Source organism: Thalassophryne amazonica, chromosome 20 (genome assembly GCF_902500255.1).
Source record: "Thalassophryne amazonica chromosome 20, fThaAma1.1, whole genome shotgun sequence".
NCBI classification, from domain to species: domain Eukaryota; kingdom Metazoa; phylum Chordata; class Actinopteri; order Batrachoidiformes; family Batrachoididae; genus Thalassophryne; species Thalassophryne amazonica.
In genome coordinates this window covers 59176589-59194156 of record NC_047122.1, presented here as the reverse complement: position 1 = coordinate 59194156, position 17568 = coordinate 59176589, and the positions used below count along the sequence as shown (strand labels likewise).

General features: G+C 40.2%; 1 protein-coding gene across 1 annotated transcript in view; it reads right to left on the bottom strand.

The window, feature by feature from the left end:
* The window catches only part of dlgap3 (discs, large (Drosophila) homolog-associated protein 3), a 52066-nt gene extending 46584 nt beyond the window's left edge, over positions 1-5482 (bottom strand). The window contains exon 1 of the mRNA XM_034161559.1: positions 4421-5482. Coding sequence (XP_034017450.1) covers positions 4421-5482 — 1062 coding nt within the window. The remainder of the gene's footprint in view (positions 1-4420) is intronic.
* Between the last annotated feature and the right edge of the window lie 12086 nt (positions 5483-17568).

The following is a 17568-nucleotide window of genomic DNA, read 5'->3' as shown; positions in this document are numbered from 1 at the left end:
CACCATGTGCGCGTCGTATGCTGAATTTATGAGATCATGAGATGAAATAAACGGTCAAATATCTTTAAAAACATATTTAAAAAATGAGAATATATGAATGGAGAGCCACAAAAAAAAAAAATGTTCAGACGCACAGATCACAAAAAGCAGGTGAGAACTCTGAACTTTAACAGCTGTTATTTTCCAAAGGTATTTATTTGTTCAGTCTTAAGCTTAATGTAGTGTTTAAGCACAAAACGTGACTGATGAGGAGAAACAATTTCAGAAATGCAACAGAAACAACCACAAATCAGAAAAAGTTGGGACTGTATGTAAAATGAAGATAAAAATAAAAATGTTGCACCATTCCCAGTTTCTCCACTCACAGAAGCCAAACGTTCTTCCAGAGTTGTGTAATTATACTACAATAGTAGAATATAAAGAAGGGGGGAAAAAAAAATAGACAATATATTCATCAATCGCAATTATTTGTCTGACAATTAATCGTCTCCAGAAATTCCTAATCGTGACAGCCCTACTTGAGATCAGAGCGCAAAATGCTTGAGGATTTTCAAAATGCGATGTTTTCTGTATCGATTTTCTACTGCGATAATTGGGTTTTGCGCAAAACCAGAGGTAATAGCATTATAATATTATTTTAGTTGGTGGTGTGCCGCAGGATTTTGTAAATATAAAAAGGGTGCCGCGACTCAAAAAAGGTTGAAAAACACTGCACTATACACATCAAAGCTCAACAGAACGTATTTTTGAAAATGTAATTTTGCACAATTTTATAGATATTTTTTTTACTGATAAATCATTCAATAGCTTCATTATTTCAATCTTGAGTGTCACCAAATTCACTTTACACATCAAAGATCAACAGCACTTATTTTTGAAAATGTAATTTTGCACAATTTTATAGATATTTTTTACTAATAAATTATTCAATAGCTTCATTGTTTCAATGCTGAGTGTCACCAAGTTTTCTATACACATCAAAGATCGACAGAACATATTTTTGAAAATGTAATTTTGCACAATTTTATAGATATTTTTTTACTGATAAATTATTCAATTGCTTCATCGTTTAAAGGTATAGTGTCACAAATTCACTTTACACATCAAGGATCTACAGCACTTATTTTGAAAAATGTAATTTTGTATTATTTTATAGATTTGTTTATTGATAAATTATTCAGTCGCTTCATTGTTTAAAGGTTTAGTGTCACCAAGTTCACTTTATACATCAAAGATCAACAGCACTTATTTTTGAAAATGTAATTTTGCATAACTTTATAGTTTTTTTGAGAAATTATTCAATAGCTTCATTGTTTCAATGTTGAGTGTCACCAAATTCACTTTACACAAAGATCTACAGCAGTTATTTTTGAAAATGTAATTTTGCATAATTTTATAGATATTTTTTACTGATAAATTATTCAATAGCTTCATTGTTTCAATGTTTAGTGTCACCAAATTCACTTTACACATCAAGGATCTATAGCACTTATTTTGAAAAATGTAATTTTGCATAATTTTATAGATATTTTTTATTGATAAATTATTCAATCATTTCATTGTTTAAAGGTATAGTGTCACCAAATTCACTTTACACATCAAGGATCTACAGCACTTATTTTGAAAAATGTAATTTTGCATTATTTTATAGACTTTTTTATTGATAAATTATTCAATCGCTTCATTGTTTAAAAGTATAGTGTCACCAAATTCACTTTACACATCAAGGAACTACCACAATTATTTTGAAAAATGTTATTTTGCATAATTTTATAGATTTTTTATTGATAAATTATTCAGTCGCTTCATTGTTTAAAGGTTTAGTGTCACCAAATTCACTTTACACATCAAAGGACTCCTGTTTGTTAATTTGTAGATGTTAGAATAGAAAAATGTCATTGTGTAGAATTTTGGGAGATGAAAAAAAGAAAAAAATACACTACACTTTATAAGTTATAGAATATCTTATCAATGAAAGATACTCTTCAAAATGATGGAAAATGACAGTTTTTCAAATTGAGTGCCGTAGTTTAACATGCAGAACTCCTTTGATGTATGAAGTGAATTTGGCGACACGACACCTAAACAATCAAGCTATTGAATATTTTATTATTTTATTCACACCAATTCGATTTGTCCAGCTGACGGTTTGTTTGGATAAAAAACGAGTTTGTCGCTCGTCGTCTGCTTTTCTGAGGTTAGAAACTACTGTTGCTCTTTTTTTCTACAGCGTTTCTTTTATGATTTATTGAGCAGGCGACTCGGATTCTGCTTTCTAACTTTACCCAATGCTGGTCACCGATGTCTTTTTAAATAACACACACACACACACACACAGTGATGTGTGTATCTTGCTGGTCAGAGCATGTCATGAAGCTACTTCAGCCTGTGTGTGTGTCAGGCTTTGATTGAACAGATATGTGATGTGATCGTTCTCAAGTCCCTCTGAGTTTGTCGGGCATAACGTCTGTTTATTCCAGTAGGAATCTGATCAATTTTCTTGTTATCTCGGGACAACAAAATACTGTTTTCTCGAGATAACAAGAAAGTTTTATCTTGCTATCACGAGAAAACAGAAGAAACTGTAGCACCGTGCTTGTAGAGCGGAAATGTCCGCCAACACTAATTTTACAGTTCTGCAAACTTTTACATTGGAAAACAATTTCAAGGTCAAAGTCCTGTTAGAAGTCACTTTTCACAAGCTAAAGTAGATGTGATCACATGTCAGGAGTATGTATTTACTCTAAGCACTTGAATTAAACTTTTTTGTGATGTCATGTTTGTTTGTTTGTTTTTTAACTTTTTCAGTTTCTGAATTCTTTTTCTGATAATTTGTACAGAACATTGGTTATCTCTGCTATGCACAGTTTGCCGTTGCTTTTTGGCACTTGGTTTCCAACTGATAACTGGAAGACAAACAGGCATAAAATTGGAACCTCCATCCAATTTTGGTGGTGTAACTAAATCCATAACAGAAAAATGAGAGTGACTGAGGCACTTTTGATTGAGATATAATGCAAAATGTGCACCAAATGGGATTTTCAATATTTAATTCAAATGTCCACAAAATCCACAATCCGGATCAAACTTTGCCAGGTGATAGTGAGTGCCAGTCTGCACCTCAGGTTCACATACGAGAGTGATTGGGGCGCGTTTGAGTAAGATATAATGTAAAATATACATTAAAAGGGGTTTTCAATGTTAAATTTAAATGTCCACAAAATCCACAATCTGGATCAGATCCGGATCAAACTTTGTCGGGCAAAAGTGAGTGCCAGTCTGCACCTCACTTTCAAATATGAGAGCAATTGGGGCACGTTTGATTAAGATATAATATAAAATATACATTAAATTGGGTTTTCAATGTTCAATTTAAATGGCCACAAAATCTGTAATCTTGATCGGACCGGACCAACTTTGTCAGGTGATAGGGAGTACCAGTTTGCACCTCATGTTCAAATATGAGAGTGATTGGGGAATGTTTGATTAAGACAAAATATAAAATATACATTAAATGCGGTTTTCAATGTTACATTCAAATATCTACAAAATCCACAGTGTAGATCAGATCCGGATAAAACTTTGCCAAGTGATAGTGAGTGCCAGTGTGCATCTCACTTTCAAGTATGAGAGTATTGGGACACGTTTGATTAAGATATGATGTAAAATATACATTCAATGAGATTTTCAATGTTTAATTTAAATGCCCACAAAATCTGTAATCTGGATCAGATCCGGATGAAACTTTGTCAGGAGATAGTGAGTGCCAGTCTGCACCTCAGGTTCACATATGAGAGTGATTGGGGAATGTTTGATTAAGATATAATGTAAAATATGAATTCAATGGGGTTTTCAATGTTACATTAAATTTACATGCCCACAAAATCTGTAATCTGGATCAGATCCGGATCAAACTTTGTCAGTCAATATAGGATTTCATCCTACATAACGCTCTCAAATATGAAAGAATTTCAATCTTCTTTGATAGAGTTATGACTTTTTGAAAGTTAATTCAATGTTAAAGGATAGGGATTTTCCAATTTTTCAAGATTTTTCCTGACTTTGCCCTTTGCCCTTAAAAATTTAATCCATTCTTGCCTATCAGGATATGAATCTATAGTAAAATTTTTATAATGTTATATGAAAAGTTGTGGGCTCGAGGATGTTCACATCAAACAGATAATCAAATGAACAAACAGGGGTGAAAACATAACCTCAGCCCACCTTTATTGGAGGAGGTATTAAATTAAATGTATCCAGCGGCCCCCAAGGACATCCGTACACATGGATTATTTTATGTCATCAAGTCTACTAATAGGACAACAAACACCAGTCTTCAGTGATTTGCTTTTTTTTTTTTTTTGACATTTTTTCCGGATTACTCAAGAGCATGAATACACCCTCGATATGCACAGCTCACCTGCAGGTAGTGGAAAGATCTCTCCTTCAGCTTGCTGTCCATTGGTACAAGCGCTTTGTCATAGGCTCCCCCCCGAGCTGAAGGGTACACCTCCCTAGCCTGACTCACTGTCATGGCCGACCACGTGCTCCTCTTCAGGGAGTGTCCGTGGTGCCCGTGGTGTCCTCCTCCCTCACTCCCAGCCAGCGCCATTGCGGTACAGGCCATGCACTCCCCGTGGCCAGGCCCGCTAATGCGCTCCTTGGGTTTCTTCATGGTGAGTTCCTGGATGGCCGCATCCAGGCTCTCGTGTCCGATGGGATAACCCTGTCTGCCCCCGCCCACCAGGAAGCCACTGTCACTGTCCAGATTGTCGTCAGAACTCCACCAGCCCGCCGTCCTGCTGCGGTGGCGTCGGCCCGGTTCATGGCGTGAGTCTCCGCTCTTGCTGCGCTCTCGCGACTTGCTTCTTCTTGTTGAGCGAGACTGGTGGCCTGAGTAGTAGCCTCCCCCATCCTCTCCTCCGGTCCGGTGGCCTCCTCCCCTTTCACTGCGGTAGTCCCCACCGCCTCCTCTTGTGTCATTGTACTCCCGTTTGGACGGTGCCTCTAGTGAATGAGACTTGGCAAAAAGGCGTTGTACTGAGTTGACCAAGTGGCGGATACGGGAGGGGCTCTCACTCCGCTGTTCAGTTCCCCCGCTGGCTGTACGTTGGTACTGCAATGTGTGGAAGCCATCAGGATGAAAGGGCACCTGCTTCTCAAACTGGTCCATCAGGTTGGGGGGGACACGGTGCATTTTGCCCCCGTGTCCTGAGGACAGGCACTCCTCGCATGAGTCATATGATGGGAGGGGCGGGTGCTGACTGGGGTGTGAACGTGGGAAGGTTCCCCCTCCAGAGTGACTGTGGGAATGGGAGTGAGAGTGATGTCTCTCCAGTGCCAGAGCCTCAGATGGGCCCCCTGGAGGAAAATAGTGGCCATCGCTGTGACCGTGATAGTAGTCTCTGCATGGGCCATCGCAGTCGTCCGGCGTACAGTGGCAGGGTCCGCCTCCTCCACCACTGGAGGAATGCTGGGACATACTGCGACTGACATGGTAGCCTTTCAAAGGCGCCGGAGCGTGGTGGGCCGTCCGGGCCGAAAGGGGGCGCTGTGGACGCGACAGGGCTGCACCAGTCTCACCTGGAGGCACAAAAAGAAAAATTTGGAGCATTTTAGCTGAATGCATTAAAAAAACATTAAATAAATATACACATTTAATCATGCTAATAGAATTCACTGACAAATTTCTCAAGGTTCCATTCTTTAAAATGTCTCTGTGCATAAAGTGACCACAATTTATAGGAAAAAAACCGCTTCCTGACCAGTGAATGTCATTTGCAGTTCATTTATTATGTCAATCAAATTTCGAGATCTCATGTTTTCTGATGGTATACATGACTTGTAGTACAATATTTTAAAGAGTATAAGTCACACTGTTTTTCTGAGTTTAACCATGGGCAAGATCTTAATGTAACACGTGCACACCATGGCGTGTGCTGTTACTTATCATAAGGGCCTTTAAATTCCAGTAACAAGCACAATGGACAAATACGGTGCAACTGGAAAGTATTCACAGTGCTTCACTTTTTCCACATTTTGTTATGTTACAGCTTTATTCCAAAATGGGTGAAATTCATTTCTTTCCTCAAAATTCTACACACAATACCTCATAGTAACTATGTGATTTTTTTAAAAAGATTTTTGCAAATTTATTCAAAATAAAAAAAAAAAACCTACAAAATCACGTAAGAAATCTCAAAATTGAGCTCAGGTGCCTCCTGTTTACACTGATCATCCTTGAGATGTTTCTACAGCTTAACTGAGTCCACCTGGAGTAAATTCAGTTGACTGGAGATGATTTGGAAAGACACACACTTGTCTACATATGAGGTCCTACAGTTGACAGTCAGAGCACAAACTAAGCATGAAGTCAAAGGCATTGTCTGTAGACCTCCGAGACAGGATTGTCTCAAGGCACAAATCTGGGGAAGGGTACAGAAACATCTCTGCTGCTTTGAAGGTCTCACTGAGCGCAGTGGCCTCCATCATCTGTAAATGGAAGAAGTTTGCATCCACCAGGACTCTTCCTAGAACTGGCCGCTCCTCTAAGCATAGCTGAAATGCACCTGAAGGACTCTCAGACCATAAGAAACAAAAATCTCTGGTCTGAAGAGACAAAGATTGAGCGCTTTGGCATGAATGCCAGGTGTCATGTTTGGAGGAAACCAGGCACCATCCCTACAGTGAAGCATGGTGGTGGCAGCATCATGCTGTGGGGACATTTTTCAGCAGCAGGAACTGGGAGACTAGTCAGGATTGAGGGAAAGATGAATGCAGCAATGTACAGAGACATCCTGGATGAAAACCTGCTCCAGAGCGCTCTTGACCTCAGACTGGGGTGACGGTTCATCTTTCAGCAGGACAATGACCCTAAACACACAGCCAAGATATCAAAGGAGTGGCTTCAGGACAACTCTGTGAATGTCCTCGAGTGGCCCAGCCAGAGCCCAGACCTGAATCCGACTGAACATCTCTGGAGAGATCTGAAAATGGCTGTGCACCGATGCTGCCTATCCTCCTGATGGAGCTTGAGAGGTGCTGCAAAGAGGAATGGCCCAAACTGCCGAAAGATATGTGCACCAAGCTTGTGGCATCATATTCAAGAAGACTTGTGGCTGTAATTGCTGTCAAAGGTGGATCAACAAAGTGTTGATCAAAGGGTGTGAATATGTATGTACACATGTACATAATTATGGTAATAATATGGTATTTACTATCTACAGATCTTTGTTTTGGGTACTAGACCAAAGACAGGAATCAGGGAAAATGTTACAATGTTGCACCTGTTCTTTGGTTCGATTTCCTTTCATATGACAATATTTCTGTATCACATACTGTTTGGATATTTGGTCATGTGGTTCAGACTGCATTCTCACCACAAGTGAGTTATAGGACAGTCCACCTGGGACAGGTGAAGTGACATCCATTTCCTTGTTCTGCCGCCGAGTTTGAATGTGACCGAAACTACCAGAAGAAACAGACCAGGTCTGACTGAAACAGGTGTGAAAGCACATTTTCAATCAAATACTATTGTGCTGTTTATCTCTTAGCCAGTCATTCACAACAACCCCCCCCCCCCCCCAAAAAAAAACCCCTCCCCAACGGCAAGACTTGTAAGATTGATGTCCACGTTGATTTCTCTCTTCTATTGAGTAGCCTGACAAATTGAAAGTGAAAAATATGCTTTTCCCCGTTTCTGATTAACATTGTTATTGATGCTGCACTTCAAATATAAATTTAATTTCTGCAGAAACAAAGACAAACAGTGAGCATTCATCCCAAAGGTTGCAAACATCAGTCAGGGACTGATTTCTCTTCCTCACTCATCTTCAAAGCTGCACGGCTGATAAATCCGGTATTAGTTTATTTGTTTTCTCTCTCTCTCTCTCTCTCTCTCTCTCTCTCTCTCTCTCTCTCTCTCTCTCTCTCTCATCACCTTTTACAGTTTTTTCTGGATTTTCAGTATTCACACCACCATCCCATTTACATTATTTTCCATCAGCCAACATTTCTTGTGTGCTCTTTTTTTTCTCAGCTTTTGACTCACGTCCACAGAGAGTTGGAGCATTCACATGATTTATAGTTGAGAAAAACACCATGTTTATTGATCACATCCCTCTGAATGTGGGCTTTGCAATTATCTGTGCAATCAGCTGTGAACCAATTTCACCACTGCAGGAGAAGAATGCCTTTGCTGTTATTATATATTGCATACAAGGAAAGGGTCCACTTCACTGAACTCACCCCGACTAGAGAGCTGCAATCAAGCTCACAAAATGATACCACAATTATGATATATACATACATACAGGGGTGCATATAAATGGCACTCATGCTCATGTGTGCTCAACATCATTGATGCACAGCAGAGGGAAACACTTTTCCTACAATCTGTCATTGCTTTCCTCTTATGAAGCACTTTCATTGTATTTTCTTCTGCGCACCATTTGTTTTTAGCACTAGTACCAGTTATGTGCATGGCTGTATATATATATATATATATATATATATATATATATATATATATATATATATATATATATATATATATATATATATATATATATATATATATATATATACACACGAGGTCTGTCAATAAAGTATAGGTCCTTTTTATTTTTTTCAAAAACTATATGGATTTCATTCATATGTTTTTACGTCAGACATGCTTGAACCCTCGTGCGCATGCGTGAGTTTTTCCACGCCTGTCGGTGACGTCATTCGCCTGTGAGCACTCCTTGTGGGAGGAGTCGTCCAGCCCCTCATCGGAATTCCTTTGTCTGAGAAGTTGCTGAGAGACTGGCGCTTTGTTTGATCAAAATTTTTCTAAACCTGTGAGACACATCGAAGTGGACATGGTTCGAAAAATTAAGCTGGTTTTCAGTGAAAATTTTAACGGCTGATGAGAGATTTTGAGGTGATACTGTCGCTTTAAGGACTTCCCACGGAGCGAGATGTCGTGCAGCGCTCTCAGGCTGAAAACCTCCACATTTCAGGCTCTGTTGATCCAGGACGTCGTGAGAGAACAGAGAAGTTTCAGAAGAAGTCGGTTTCAGCATTTTATCCGGATATTCCACTGTTAAAGGAGATTTTTTTCATGAAAGACGTGCGGGCGGATTGCAGCATCGGCTCGCAGCCGCCGCGACGCTCCGCCACAGGAAAAACACCTCTGTTGGAATCCTTAAGGACAAGTTGGAACATGTCCAGATGTTAAACAATTTCTCATATACTCACTCCACTGAAAGCCATCAAAAGCCGCCTGGATTTTACAAATGGTTATCAACACGGAGGTGTTTTTCATGTGCCGCCGCACCGCGTCGGCTGCGTCCCGACGCGCGGACCCGTCCGCACGTCTTTCATTAAAAAAATCTCGTTGTGCGACGTCTCGCACCGTGGGAAGTCCTTAAAGCGACAGTATCACCTCAAAATCTCTCATCAGCCGTTAAAATTTTCACTGAAAACCAGCTTAATTTTTCGAACCGTGTCCACTTCGATGTGTCTCACAGGTTTAGAAAAAATTTGATCAAACAAAGCGCCAGTCTCTCAGCAACTTCTCAGACAAAGGAATTCCGACGAGGGGCTGGATGACTCCTCCCACAAGGAATGCTCACAGGCGAATGACGTCACCGACAGGCGTGGAAAAACTCACGCATGCGCACGAGGGTTCAAGCATGTCTGACGTAAAAACATATGAATGAAATCCATATAGTTTTTGAAAAAAATAAAAAGGACCTATACTTTATTGACAGACCTCGTATGTATAGTAGAGCCTTTGTCTGTTGCATTACCGGTTACAGAGCCAAAGCGAAGTGGAACAAAGAAGGACTTTCTGACAAAGAAGGTGTGAAATTTCCGCTCCAGTTTGACAGGAGACTCCAGCTTAGGTTTATTGTATTTTCTTGTACAGATATCATTCTCTCTGCCACCTTACCATGAACGTGTTACTGGTGGATGCAACAGACAAAATTTCGACAATGCACAGTTTCTGCACAGAAGTCTACAACTCCTTCAGATTTGTTGAGGATGTGTCTTGACGGCTTCCCTCATTAGTTTCCTTCTATCACAGTCACTCAGGCTTTGAGAACTGCCCACTCCAGACAGATTTACCACCTAGTTTGTACTTTTGACCTCTGATGTAGGCACCTCGGGGCCGTTGTTTCCCTCCAGATTCTCTTGTATGATGCAGATGAGAGCGGAAAGGATGCCAGGTTACTTCCCCACTCAAGGCTGGCACCTATGTATAGTTAGGTGGACTGAGACAATACAGCTGAAGTGGCTTTTAAAAGGACACAGACAGGTAGTGTGACTGGGAATCAAACCATCGACATGTTGGTATACCAGTTCCTTATGTAAATCAAGTAGAGGCTCTTGCTTGCCTCTACTGGTGGTTGGCTCTCACTGCGGTGTTTTGCTGTATCTGTTAGCTGTTTAATCTGCGCAGTTAGATTGATCTAGTTACCTAGATAACGATTTGTTTCACAGTGTAATCTTCACGTGCCTTAACTAAAGCACTCCCTCTGCTGAATCACCTCTAAATTATTTACACATTATTCACTTTGTGTGTCTTTAGGAATCCGCTAGCTTAGCGCAGCTACTAGCTCTTAGCCGGTTTAGCATGGCGGCTTCTCCTGTCTCTCCTGCACTTTTCTGCTCTGGGTGTGAAATGTTTAGTTATTCCTCGGCCTCCTTTAGCAGTAATGGTACTTGTAATAAGTGTAGCTTATTCGTAGCTTTGGAGGCCAGGCTGGGCGAATTGGAGACTCGGCTCCGCACCGTAGAAAATTCTACAGCTAGCCAGGCCCCTGTAGTCGGTGCGGACCAAGGTAGCTTAGCCGCCGTTAGTTTCCCTCTGGCAGATCCCGAGCAGCCGGGCAATCAGGCCGACTGGGTGACTGTGAGGAGGAAGCATAGTTCTAAACAGAAGCCCCGTGTACACTGCCAACCCGTTCACATTTCTAACCGTTTTTCCCCACTCGACGACACATCCGTCGAGGATCAAACTCTGGTTATTGGCGACTCTGTTTTGAAAAATGTGAAGTTAGCGACACCAGCAACCAGTCAATTGTCTTCCGGGGGCCAGAGCAGGCGACACTGAAGGAAATTTGAAACTGCTGGCTAAGGCTAAGCGTAAATTTGGTAAGATTGTAATTCACGTCGGCAGTAATGACACCCGGTTACGCCAATCGGAGGTCACTAAAATTAACATTGAATCGGTGTGTAACTTTGCAAAAACAATGTCGGACTCTGTAGTTTTCTCTGGGCCCCTCCCCAATCGGACCGGGAGTGACATGTTTAGCCGCATGTTCTCCTTGAATTTCTGGCTGTCTGAGTGGTGTCCAAAAAATGAGGTGGGCTTCGAAGATAATTGGCAAAGCTTCTGGGGAAAACCTGGTCTTGTTAGGAGAGACGGCATCCATCCCACTTTGGATGGAGCAGCTCTCATTTCTAGAAATCTGGCCAATTTTCTTAAATCCTCCAAACCGTGACTATCCAGGGTTGGGACCAGGAAGCAGAGTTGTAGTCTTACACACCTCTCTGCAGCTTCTCTCCCCCTGCCATCCACTCATTACCCCATCCCCGTAGAGACGGTGCCTGCTCCCAGACCACCAATAACCAGCAAAAATCTATCTAAGCATAAAAATTCAAAAAGAAAAAATAATATAGCACCTTCAACTGCACCACAGACTAAAACAGTTAAATGTGGTCTATTAAACATTAGGTCTCTCTCTTCTAAGTCCCTGTTAGTAAATGATATAATAATTGATCAACATATTGATTTATTCTGCCTTACAGAAACCTGGTTACAGCAGGATGAATATGTTAGTTTAAATGAATCAACACCCCCGAGTCACACTAACTGCCAGAATGCTCGTAGCACGGGCCGAGGTGGAGGATTAGCAGCAATCTTCCATTCCAGCTTATTAATTAATCAAAAACCCAGACAGAGCTTTAATTCATTTGAAAGCTTGACTCTTAGTCTTGTCCATCCAAATTGGAAGTCCCAAAAACCAGTTTTATTTGTTATTATCTATCGTCCTCCTGGTCGTTACTGTGAGTTTCTCTGTGAATTTTCAGACCTTTTGTCTGACTTAGTGCTTAGCTCAGATAAGATAATTATAGTGGGCGATTTTAACATCCACACAGATGCTGAGAATGACAGCCTCAACACTGCATTTAATCTATTATTAGACTCAATTGGCTTTGCTCAAAATGTAAATGAGTCCACCCACCACTTTAATCATATCTTAGATCTTGTTCTGACTTATGGTATGGAAATTGAAGACTTAACAGTATTCCCTGAAAACTCCCTTCTGTCTGATCATTTCTTAATAACATTTACATTTACTCTGATGGACTACCCAGCAGTGGGGAATAAGTTTCATTACACTAGAAGTCTTTCAGAAAGCGCTGTAACTAGGTTTAAGGATATGATTCCTTCTTTATGTTCTCTAATGCCATATACCAACACAGTGCAGAGTAGCTACCTAAACTCTGTAAGTGAGATAGAGTACCTCGTCAATAGTTTTACATCCTCATTGAAGACAACTTTGGATGCTGTAGCTCCTCTGAAAAAGAGAGCTTTAAATCAGAAGTGCCTGACTCCGTGGTATAACTCACAAACTCGCAGCTTAAAGCAGATAACCCGTAAGTTGGAGAGGAAATGGCGTCTCACTAATTTAGAAGATCTTCACTTAGCCTGGAAAAAGAGTCTGTTGCTCTATAAAAAAGCCCTCCGTAAAGGTAGGACATCTTACTACTCATCACTAATTGAAGAAAATAAGAACAACCCCAGGTTTCTTTTCAGCACTGTAGCCAGGCTGACAAAGAATCAGAGCTCTATTGAGCCGAGTATTCCTTTAACTTTAACTAGTAATGACTTCATGACTTTCTTTGCTAATAAAATTTTAACTATTAGAGAAAAAATTACTCATAACCATCCCAAAGACGTATCATTATCTTTGGCTGCTTTCAGTGATGCCGGTATTTGGTTAGACTCTTTCTCTCAGATTGTTCTGTCTGAGTTATTTTCATTAGTTACTTCCTCCAAACCATCAACATGTCTATTAGACCCCATTCCTACCAGGCTGCTCAAGGAAGCCCTACCATTAATTAATGCTTCGATCTTAAATATGATCAATCTGTCTTTATTAGTTGGCTATGTACCACAGGCTTTTAAGGTGGCAGTAATTAAACCATTACTTAAAAAGCCATCACTTGACCCAGCTATCTTAGCTAATTATAGGCCAATCTCCAACCTTCCTTTTCTCTCAAAAATTCTTGAAAGGGTAGTTGTAAAACAGCTAACTGATCATCTGCAGAGGAATGGTCTATTTGAAGAGTTTCAGTCAGGTTTTAGAATTCATCATAGTACAGAAACAGCATTAGTGAAGGTTACAAATGATCTTCTTATGGCCTCAGACAGTGGACTCATCTCTGTGCTTGTTCTGTTAGACCTCAGTGCTGCTTTTGATACTGTTGACCATAAAATTTTATTACAGAGATTAGAGCATGCCATAGGTATTAAAGGCACTGCGCTGCGGTGGTTTGAATCATATTTATCTAATAGATTACAATTTGTTCATGTAAATGGGGAATCTTCTTCACAGACTAAGGTTAATTATGGAGTTCCACAAGGTTCTGTGCTAGGACCAATTTTATTCATTTTATACATGTTTCCCTTAGGCAGTATTATTAGACGGCATTGCTTAAATTTTCATTGTTACGCAGATGATACCCAGCTTTATCTATCCATGAAGCCAGAGGACACACACCAATTAGCTAAACTGCAGGATTGTCTTACAGACATAAAGTCATGGATGACCTCTAATTTCCTGCTTTTAAACTCAGATAAAACTGAAGTAAGACTGCTTTTTTGCATTTACGCAATATCTCTAAAATTAGAAAGGTCTTGTCTCAGAGTGATGCTGAAAAACTAATTCATGCATTTATTTCCTCTAGGCTGGACTATTGTAATTCATTATTATCAGGTTGTCCTAAAAGTTCCCTGAAAAGCCTTCAGTTAATTCAAAATGCTGCAGCTAGAGTACTAACGGGGACTAGAAGGAGAGAGCATATCTCACCCATATTGGCCTCTCTTCATTGGCTTCCTGTTAATTCTAGAATAGAATTTAAAATTCTTCTTCTTACTTATAAGGTTTTGAATAATCAGGTCCCATCTTATCTTAGGGACCTCATCGTACCATATCACCCCAATAGAGCACTTCGCTCTCAGACTGCAGGCTTACTTGTAGTTCCTAGGGTTTGTAAGAGTAGAATGGGAGGCAGAGCCTTCAGCTTTCAGGCTCCTCTCCTGTGGAACCAGCTCCCAATTCAGATCAGGGAGACAGACACCCTCTCTACTTTTAAGATTAGGCTTAAAACTTTCCTTTTTGCTAAAGCTTATAGTTAGGGCTGGATCAGGTGACCCTGAACCATCCCTTAGTTATGCTGCTATAGACTTAGACTGCTGGGGGGGTTCCCATGATGCACTGAGTGTTTCTTTCTCTTTTTGCTCTGTATGCACCACTCTGCATTTAATCATTAGTGATTGATCTCTGCTGTCTTTCACAGCATGTCTTTTTTCCTGGTTCTCTCCCTCAGCCCCATCCAGTCCCAGCAGAAGACTGCCCCTCCCTGAGCCTGGTTCTGCTGGAGGTTTCTTCCTGTTAAAAGGGAGTTTTTGCTTCCCACTGTCGCCAAGTGCTTGCTCACAGGGGGTCGTTTTGACCGTTGGGGTTTTTACGTAATTATTGTATGGCCTTGCCTTACAATATAAAGCGCCTTGGGGCAACTGTTTGTTGTGATTTGGCACTATATAAATAAAATTGATTGATTGATTGATCTTACAGGTAAGGTTTTGTTGAACATGCACATGAATTGATTTGTAAGTACACATGAACTAATTATGCATAACCTTCAACTTCTTTTCATATGTTTACAAATAAACACACACACACACACACACACACACACACACACACACACACACACACACACACACACACACACACACACACACACACACACACACACACACACACACACACATATATATACACACACACAGTGGTGGCACAGCTAACCAAAAAGTTAGCTTTGATAACAGTTAATCCGCTAACTAAAAAGTTCTTTTATGAAGCTAAACTGAAAATTTTAGTATTGATTTCAGTACACTAGGAGCTACTGACACAACAACAAGCCAGCGCTTCTGTGTCAGATGAGCATTCTCTCAGCAAAAGAGACCTAGTGACTGAGGCAGCGAAGGAAAAATAAAGATAATTTCTCTTTACACCACAATGACTTGCCAGCATATCACGTAAGGTATCAACAGGCATACAGTTTTAACTTATGGTTAAACTTTTAACTAAACTAATTCCAGACAAGTTATTTAAATTAATGCCACATCTTGGTTTTATAAAGTGAAAATATCAGCTATATGTTTTAGTTTTAAATTACTGCACTAATTTTCAAGGTTTTAGTGTTTGGACCACATACGCTGCAGTGCATTATGGGTAACGTTTCATGACAGAAGATGCATTGAGATGCTCTGATGAGGCTGCACTTTACCGCTGCACACGGACAACAGCTTTAATCTCTCTGTATACTTTGCCTAAACTCGCATGAATATATTCTCTGGGTGTATAGATGTTGTTATTGTGTTTGTTTTATGCCAGAAGCTCAGGATATGTGAGCTGCAATCGCTTCCTGTTCATGTCATTCTTGGGGAAAGTGACGTCTGCTAGATAGATAGATAGATAGATAGATAGATAGATAGATAGATAGATAGATAGATAGATAGATAGATAGATAGATAGATAGATAGATAGATAGATAGATAGATAGATAGATAGATAGATAGATAGATAAGATATCTGAAATTCGGTTTGTGTTTATTAAATTCCACGTAGATTAAATGTAGCAGACAGATTATTTGGAATATTTGTTTTAGCAAGTTTTCAGGGTCTCTGCACAAGTCACAAGCACAAGTCAGTGCTTCTGTCTCAGATCAGCCTTGTCTCAGCAAAAGAGACCCGGTGACCAGAAAGGAGAGAAAAGGATAGAAGTGAAGAAAGGATGGAGAAAAGAAAAGATAATTTCTCTTCACACCATACAGACATGCAGGCATATCACATGAGTTATGCACAGGCAGACAGTTTTGACTTCTGGTTAAAAATTTAAACAAACTAATTCCGGACAGTTTATTGAAATTAACATCACCTCTGTCATTTTACAAAGTGAAAATATCAGATATATGTTTTAGTTTTAAAGTAATGCACTAAATTTGAGAGTACAGACACACATGCCATAGTGCATTATGGGAAAATCAGGTTCCTGTGGTTGGTCGGTATATAACACACAACTGTAATGTGTGATGGGTTTTCCCAAATAAATCTGAATTTGTAAATATGTCATTTTTTTCATTTGTAAAAAAAGGCAATTTGAAAACTGAAAATTCTGTTTTAAGTGATTCAGCACTTTTTGCGAATGTGTGGCAATTGCTCTTCACACTGCAATGAACACTGCCATCTACTGCCAGTAGATAGCGGTTAGTGGATTAGCAGAACTATGCCCACCACTGTATATATGTTAGTATACAGCACATATTTCATATTTAAACAAATTTTTGGTGTATAAGATGTCTTGTTTTTTTGTGGTGCACAGTAGTTCTGCGGGAGCACCCCCAATTTTGTTGCACCCCCCTGTACAATGACAAGAAAGACTATTCTATTCGATTGTATTTTCTCATGAAGTGAAATCAGCATTTAACTAGCAGGCCTCCAAGATTCCAATACGTCAGGTCTGAGAGCATGGGCGGATGTGGCGCAGAACCACTTTGGGTCCCAGATAGCAACCACACAGGCAGACAAACAGTCCATCCCCATCTCCTGAAAGTAACCATCCATCTGCCACAGCCAGGTGAAGCATGGGCTATCTTCAGGTACCCAAGGATCTTTTGAATTGACAGAGACTTCAAGCTGTCAACCTCAGATCTTCTTGGGGCGGTCTGCTGTTGCCAATTTTTTCCTTAATTTGAATTCTGATTCCAGAATTGAGGAAATCCTGCCTGTATTTGCTGCTATTATGTGACCACTTACAAACAAGTGTCACCAAAAAACACCATTTTGGCCACTTATTGCCAAACACACCAAAATATGGACAATTCCCATTGCACAAGTCTTTGTGCACAACAATAGTAAGTCCCTTCAGTTTCACCCTTGTTTCACTCGGAGTCCCAACAGTGGATCCGAGGTGGATCTACATGTGGATTTGGAACAACTTTTTTTGCCGGATGCCCTTCCTGAGACAACGCCATAAGACAATATTGTCCTGTTATTCTCACACATTCCACAATGCTAAAATGTAACTGTTCACATCTCAAAACTGTCTTTCAAACAGTTTGCCAAGTAAATGCTAGACCAACCAGTGTCATGTGATAACCCCACCTGGCTGGATTTCAGGGTTGCCATTCCCAGAATCTTGATCAGCCAAACCTCACTAACAAAGAGAAAGTCGATGTGTCAGACACCTGCCTTACTGTTTGATTGTGTATGGTCTGATTTT